This window comes from Nycticebus coucang, chromosome 13 (assembly GCF_027406575.1).
Source record: "Nycticebus coucang isolate mNycCou1 chromosome 13, mNycCou1.pri, whole genome shotgun sequence".
Taxonomy (NCBI): Eukaryota; Metazoa; Chordata; class Mammalia; order Primates; family Lorisidae; genus Nycticebus; species Nycticebus coucang.
Window position 1 is genome coordinate 102,366,801 of NC_069792.1, and position 8,149 is coordinate 102,374,949.

Consider the following 8,149-nt stretch of genomic DNA (forward strand, 5'->3'; position numbering starts at 1 on the left):
CCTGTAATGCTTGCTTGGTGGGCAAGAGCCTGCAGGCCTGGTCCAGGCTGGAGGGTCCCAGGTGCCGGGTCCCAGGCAGCAGCAGTGTGGCACCTGGGCCCAGCTCATCATTCAGGGCTTTGCAGGCAAACTCAGACATACAAAGGCTGCCCTGTGCACATCTGAGTTTGCCGTCATATGCTATATCACAGCTGTGTCTGTCCTACCTGCTTCTACGTCAGTGGTTGCACAGGCTCATGGGAGTTGATGTTCAGGCTTTCTGCCCAGCCTGAATCCAATCAAGTGGGGCAGTGCAGTAGGTGTAGCTGTGGGGATGAGCCACTTGCAGAACTGCCAGTCTCCTCAGTGAGGTCCAGGTCAGCTGTGGCACTCACCCTGCAGTCCTCCATGAGAGCCTCTTCATGAGCTGCTAATAGGATTCCTTGAAGGGGTTTTTTAGTGGACCCCTGGGGTCTGAGGAGCCAGTGACGATATCATCATAGGTATCCTGGTTCTGTTTCAGGACCCCCAGATTTTTTCCCATTTCTAGGGCTCTTTGACCTGGAGTAGTCCTGGCTGTGCCCAGCAGGGACTCCTTAGAGACCTGCCTGAGTCCTCATCAGGCTCACACTAGAATGTGGCCCCATGGTGGGTGCTTCACCACCTGCAGGACGCCCGGTCACAGCCCCTCAGGATCAACACCTTTGTGGGCCAAGGTAGCTGCAGAGAGGCAGGTTGGCGATCACCTCCCTACAGGAGAACTCAGTGTCAGCACTGGCTGACATTACCCAGCACTGGCCCTTGTGGTAGGTCTAATTGTGGAAGACTAGAATGTTCTGGTACTGTGAACACTGGTAGGGGAGCAACTGCTCCACCTGCAGCTACCAGGCCTGGACCAGCTACAGGCTGCATGTCTGGTCTCCCGGAAGCCACTCTCCGACAGCCTTGGAGGCGGCAGACCTGGTGGGGCTGGGCTCCACAGGCTGACAGGCAGGTGGTGCAGGACCATGCCATTCAGGCTTCTCTTGGGAAAACAACCCTGCTGTGTTCCCCGCAGGGTTTTTTCTCTCGGGCCATCTTTATGTGTGGATTGTAGACTGACCTGTGTGGAGTCTGGGCAGGAACAACTTGGGGTTAAATGAGTTGATTTGGGGTCCAGGTTTGAGTTTGCCTTCTTCTTTGGTTAGGTTTTTAATGTGGTCAGATCTATCAACTTTTTTCTTTATTGTTTGTGGTTTTCATATCTTGTTTAAAAACTTGTTGTCTTTCAGAAAGTCCAGAAAGTATTTTATATTTTCTGTATTCTAAATTATTTTATATTTTCTTCTAAGGGTAATTCTGCTTTTTCACATAGGTCTTTGACTTTCCCATATGTGACCACTGTGGCTGGTCCTTCTCCTGAGTATGGACAGCCTCTTGCCTAGCACTAAAGGCCCCAGTACACAGAGGACCTGCAGGATTAGGGTGATCTGGGGGCAGCACATGCAGACCCTCAGCTTGTAGGAGCCCGAGGGACAAGAGGCCAAGTGGGTGTAGACCAGGAGACAGAGAAGGCTGTGTGGACAGGGTACTGGCAGCAGCCAACATCTTCCTTTGAGGGTCACGGCCTGGCCATGGGAGCTGGTGTGCCAAGGGGCAGCCTCTCAGGTCTCAGAGCCTCGTTCACGGCAACCTCAAACTCCTGATCTCAGTGATCTTCCTGCCTTGGCCTCCCAGAGTACTAGGATTACAGGCATAAGCCACCATCCCTGGCCTGAACACTTGTTCTCACTCCTTCTGTCTTACTAAATACTCATATCTTCGTGGACAAAATTATCTATAGATTCAGTTTGACCCATTGAAACTTTTGCCCAGGATTAACTAGTACTTTTTAAGCAAAGAAGCTCTACTGGGTATTAAACCTGTCTTTGAAGAGTAGAAGGCAAAGTCCCTTTATCTCATGTACCAGCCTTGTTAGCAACCCAGTCCTGCCAGTGAAGGACCCAATGGGTGGTACAGCTTTGTTTAAGAAATTTCTGCAATAATGCAATAACAGGAAGAAAGAAACAAAGTTCCTTTGTTTAAGGAACTTCCTCAATAACAATACTGCACTCCATCAGGGTCCCTTCTTGCTGACCCCGAGTCCAGCGGGCAGCACATTCTCCACGGTCACTGCTGTATGCGCTGTGTCCTTCAGTATCCTCGTCAACCAAGCCAGCTAATACCTTTCTCCTTCTCTTGGGAAGGCCAACACTGTACCTGGGCCATCAGGCTCAGGATTTGCTGAAAGCCCCTCAAAGACCAACAGAAAGGACTTTTATTCCCTCAGTGATCATTATTTTCTGAAATTACACAGCCTAAATAGTTTACTTGGGGTTTTGCTTGTTGTAACATTCCTAAGGTTTAACAAGTGTGTAGTATGTGCTGCCTTACCGGCAGGCTGCCTGTCAGGGGAAGGAGAGCAGAAGAACACCCCCACATGGCAATAGCTAATCACTGCGAGGTCGATGCCGCAGCACCCTGGCCTGGGCAACAGAGTGAGACTCTGTCTCAAAAAAAAAGGTCTAGTGTTAAGTTCACAACAAGACAACTATAGTCAACAGTAATTTATAGGCAGTCCCCAAGTCACAAGCATCCTACTAATGTAGGACTTGCACTTAGAAATAGAGGCTATTACAGGTAACAGGTAAAGGTACCTGTTCCAACTTACATACCAATTCACCTTAACAACAGATGTGCAGAACCTATCTTCATAACCAGGGACTGCCTGTGTTTTGAAATAAGGAAAAGCGTGAAATGGGGATGTTTCCTCACAAAGAAACGGTAAATGCTTGAAGTAACAGATATGCCAGTTACCCTGATTTGATCATCATACATACTTGTATGAAATATCACAAGTACCTCATACATATGTACAACTATCACATATCCATAACAATTAAAAATAATAACATAAAGAGATAGCATTTCACCCTGTAAAGGGAAGTGATCTAAGCATTTTTTTTTTGGCCAGGGCTGGGTTTGAACCCGCCACCTCTGGCATATGGGACCGGCACCCTACTCCTTGAGCCATAGGCACCGCCCGATCTAAGCATTTTTAATCTGAACAAGCAACAAGAGAGTAAACAAGGGAGTTAGGAGACTCAGGGGGCTCTGGAGTCAGGTTGACCTGGTTTACCAAAGTCCAAAATTATTTCCCCCTTTCAGGAGAAAGAAACTCCTATCTGACATTTTTTCCAAAATATCTCAGCTGAGAAGCTAGGTGGAGCAGAGTTATTAAGCAAAGAGCAGAGGGTGTCCAGTAAAGGTCCAAGGAGGGAAGGGACAAGTAAGGACAGAAAGACCCCACTACTGACCCTCAGGGTCACTCCAAGGCAGACAGGAGGTCAGTGGGGCTAAGCGGTGAGAATGTGGCTCCAGCATCAATGAGGACAGTTAGGACCTCATTCCCAATCAGAAAGGGGTTTTTTTCCCCAAGGTGACTGAAGGGAAGGATGAGGAAGTGGCCCTGTAATCCCCTGAAGCCCCATCTCTGGGGATGTGTATCTAGAGGTTTCGAGGGAGAGGCTGTTGAGCCTTAATTTATGCATCACAATCTGTCTTACAGATTGTCCAGGCTTTTTGCAATAATGACAGAAGCCAGGAGGATTTTCTTTGGGAGCCCCTACCTTTCAGAGCTGGACATTGAGGATTCAGGTAGTTTTATTTTTATCAGTACCCACCAGAGTACAGGCTAACTAGCCAAATTTACTAGATTGAGAGTGGACGTAGTTCCCCTTTCCATACATGTTCTTTTAACTAGTTGAGAAAGTTCTCAAGAGAGGACACTTACAAATAAAATTCAAGTAGAATAGGCATCCACTGGAAATTGTGATTTTCCTTAAAGACAAGCTGGAGCTGGCTATGGTGATTATGAGGTGGCTCATTGGGTTCATGGGTGCAAGCTTGGATCCAGTTCCAACCTAGCCTTGGGAAAACTGTGGCAATAACCTTGTGAAGGACTGGGATACTTGGTTTTCTAAGTGTCGGTCAGGGTGAGAGCATTCAGGTTTTGCTGTCCAGTTGGACCTGGCCTCCGCTGACAAGCATGTGGACCCGCCGGTACAGCCCAGAGAAGTCAGGCTGGGAGACGGGCGGGTCTCAGACCCACACAGGCCAGGTCACTGTGTTGAACTCATGAGCCAGTCAGTGAGGGTCTTCAGTGACTTGGAAATTCTTGGCAATGACTCAGAGTTCAAACATAGTCCAAGGAACACAGGAGACTCAGGGTTTATCTGTGTCATCACTGGGTTTTATTTAGAGGGTGGGTTCCAGGTAAGAGTGTTGCCAACATGTCTGCGGAGGGTGAGGAGGAGGAGAAGAAGTCCTTTGTACCCTCTTTTTACTGTGCATTTGTTTCAGCCACCTCTGGAGGGTCTGGAGTCAGCCAGTTTAACCTTGTTTTGCGGGAAGGCAGTTGGTATTTGCAGGGAGATGGTATTTGCAGGGAGGCAGTTGTTGAGTCCCAGATGTGCTTGGAACCCTTGAGATTATAACTGAAATATGTGTCTCTTTCAGGCTGTAGTCACAGTCTTCTAGTTTAGTCCTAAGAAAACAGTCTCGGGGAGTTCAAATGATCCCCATCATGGCCACTTAACTCACCAAAATATTTAACTAGATGTGTAAGCCAACCAAAAACGAAACCAAAAGGAACTCAACAGAAGGACAGTGTCCTTTTATAAAGGTCTTATAAACAAGTTCCTACACAAAGTCAGAGAACTCAACCAAAGAGAGATAGTTCAGATCCAAGAGAGGATTTACCATCTGGTGACAGTGACTTGTTGGAGGTGGGGAGCATGTAGGCTCCTGCCAGCACCATCACACAGTTCTAGGGGTTGCCAATCTGGAAAAGGCTTGTACTCTTTGGGTTCCACTTCTAACATCAGATTATGTCAACAAGAAACTCAGAAAGACAAGCTGTCCAGAACACATGAATTTGGGAATAGCAGAGGACAGCTATCTAGAGTATGCATGCTCTGATGGACCACTGGCATATCCCAGGTGTCGGGGCCGAAGGGTATCTTTTAAAGAGAAGTCTAGGAGAGTCACTTTGAAACAAAGTCCACAGGGCACAGAAGCTCACTGCAAGGCCTTGCTTGTTGGCGGAGACAGCCTCTGCAAGGCGAGCGTCCTTGAGCACACAGCGTATCCGAACTTTGCAGTCTAGAGGAGGCTTTTGCAATAAGTCTTGTTTCAGGCCCATGTCCGTGACAGGTTGCTCACAGCCTCCCCAATGACCTGTAGTTGGTTTGACATAAGTTGGCACTGGCAACTTTTACGGGGACTTTGGGCTGTCTTTTGTTGATTTCTAACCCACTTGTCCTGGGTTCTGAGAACACTGGTCCTTTGACACATGTTGCCACTGCCTTACAGAGCAGGTAGTGGTGTCGTGAGTGCTTCAGGGTGGAAAGGGGGCAGTGAGCACATGTTCTTGTCTTAGAAGCATGTATGTTGTCACGCCTTTTTCTCCTCCACATCCCATCTAGCACCAAGTCCTCCTGAGTCCCCCTCTCAATGTTCTTTCCATCCACTTGCTTGCCCCATCCTGCCCTGACCACATGCAGTCCCCACTTCCCTGGGGCCAAGTGCACACCAGACAGGCATGGCCCCTGCCCTCAGGCTGAAGTACACACCTACCCTCGAGGGCCAGAGGGTGCCAGTGCTATAAGGCAGGAGTGTTCCAGGGATCAGAGCTGAGAGATAGCTACACAGCTTTATAGCATCCCCACACCCAGATCCTGGCCTCAAACTTCAATATCCAGGACACCCCTTCATTCTCTATTACCTTAGAGGCAGCCAGAGTGATATCTCTCATGCTGGGGGTCTAGGCCTGTGACCTAACAAGCACTCAGTGCTCATGGGGTCACTTCCTTTATTCCTCAAAACAGACCCGTCAAGTAGAGCTGTGACTTTCTCCATGTGAGCAGGAAAACTGAGGCTCAGACCCCAGGTGGTGACACAAGCAGCTGTCAAACCTGCTTAATACGGTGCCACTGGTATCTCCCTGGCCACCCGTGCTGGTTCTCTGCCTGAAACACTTGGGGACACTGGCTGTCCCAGGTGCTGCTCAGTAACAAAGGCTCTGGGAGTACCTGCCAGAAGTCAAAAAATTACTCAGGCTGAGCCCAGTCCTGAGCCTGGTGCTCTCTCTGTTTATATGACTAGCCTGGCTGAGCAGCCTGTCTGCACAGAATGGAGAAGAGTGTGCCCAGCAAGCTGGGAATCAGCAGGTTGGCATCAGAGCCAGATTGGGCAACACATAGGAACAATGGGACCAGCAAGCTGGGAATCAGCATGTCGGTATCAGAGCCAGACTGGGCGACACTCAGGACAATGCAAGCTGCAGGAGGGGCTCAGGAGGGGAGAGCCCTCCTGTCCCCACTTCAGGCCATGTCTCTGGGGGTCTGTGTAGAGAGGGCATGGGGCACCTGCAGCAGACAGACTGTAATGTATATGGTAGGACCCAGGGCAAGATAAAAACGTGAGGTCTGGCTCGGCGCCTGCGGCTCAAGCAGCTAAGGCGCCAGCCACATACACCTCAGCTGGCAGGTTTGAATCCAGCCTGGGCCATCAAACAACGACTGCTACAACCAAAAAATAGCTGGGCGTTGTGGTGGAAACCTGTAGTCCCAGCTAGTTGGGAGGAGGAGGCAGGAGAATCACTTAAGCCCAGGAGTTAGAGGTTTCTGTGAGCTGTGATGCCATGGCACTCTCCCAGGGCGAAACCTTGAGGCTCAAAAAAAAAAAAAAACATGAGGTCTTTGTTCAAAGCATATTAAGAAGTGCAGGATGCTGACAGAGCATTAAGCTGAGCACAGTGCTTCACATGACTGTCCAGGAGACAGTGGCAGGGGAATGGAGAGGAGAGGCTACCTTCAGGATGAGATGTACCCACTGCCTGGCTGGCAAAACAGGGGCAATGAGGCAGTGATCAGACGCTGCTGATCCCCAGGTCCCAGCACAAGGGGGAAGTAAAGACAATCCCACAGGGATGTGCAGGCCAAAGAGGCTAAGGATGAAGCCCAGGGTAATGAAAGAGAGGTCTCCAGAGGAGGTGAAGGAGCAGGACACAGGGCCAGGAGAAGACCTAGAGACCCTTGGTCCAGCAACCCTGGGGCTACTAGTAGATGCTCATCTCTACCTGCAGGCTCCCAACCATGCTCCTTGGCCTCGGCCCCTGGCCACCTTAGTCCAGTTCCAAGTCTCTGGTGGTGGATGGAGCAGGCAACAGGGATGGAGTGTGCTATTCTTCCCCTGTGGCTGAGGCCCCACTGGGGAGCTCCGGGGCCCAGTTGTCCTGCCTGAGTCAGGCCGGGGGGGGGGACTGCTGTCAGCTCTGCCCACTGGGCTCCTCTACCCTGGACCCTCAGGCCCCTCGTGGGACCCCCTCCACACGCACCCCTCCGAGTGTGGTCCTCCTTACAATTTCCCTCGGTGTCATTTGCCCCGACACATGGGGTGTGTGGGAGCAGGAGGGACCTGATGGCTGCTCTCCCTACAGGCCTCCCTGAACCCTAGTGACCACAAGCTAGACGAGGAGCTGTGCCAGACACTCACGCAGCGCTACGTGAGCATCATGAACAGGCTGCAGAGCCTGGGCTACAATGGCCGGGTGCACCCCGCGCTGACCGAGCAGCTGGTGAACGCCTATGGCATCCTCCGAGAGCGGCCAGAACTGGCAGCATCTGAGGGTGGCTCCTACACCGTGGACTTCCTGCAGCGCGTCCTAGTGGAGACTGTGCACCCCAGCATGCTCACTGACGCGCTCCTGCTGCTCTCTTGCCTCAACCAGCTGGCCCATGACGATGGCAAGCCCATGTTCATCTGGTGACACTGGCGCCTGCCCACCCAGGCTCACTCTGCCCCGCCCCCCTATGCACAGCCATTAAAGCTTCCCAACCAGGGGTGGGGAACCTGTGGCCTTCTGATTTCAAGATCGTCCTTTTTTAAGCACCAAAGGAGGCAAAAAAAAAAAAAAGAAAGCTTCATTCTCTGCTGCACCCCTCTTAATGAAAGGATTTGCCATGTAAAATTCAGATTCAGTCAAAGGCCCACTTAAGGACTGGGAAGTCCATGAGTTTCTTTAATGCCACAAGTTCCCCAGCCCTGCATGTGCCAGCATTCTTGGGTGGTGGTGCCTCCTCTGGAGTGG

The 8,149-nt window shown here is 50.7% G+C and overlaps 1 protein-coding gene across 1 annotated transcript in view; it reads left to right on the plus strand.

The window, feature by feature from the left end:
• Nucleotides 1–7,895, plus strand: part of SPATC1 (spermatogenesis and centriole associated 1) — a 30,767-nt gene extending 22,872 nt beyond the window's left edge. Inside the window, exon 5 of the mRNA XM_053558323.1 lies at nucleotides 7,499–7,895. Within this exon, the coding sequence (XP_053414298.1) occupies nucleotides 7,499–7,828 (330 nt within the window). The 3' untranslated portion in view covers nucleotides 7,829–7,895. The remainder of the gene's footprint in view (nucleotides 1–7,498) is intronic.
• The last annotated feature ends 254 nt before the right edge of the window (nucleotides 7,896–8,149 follow it).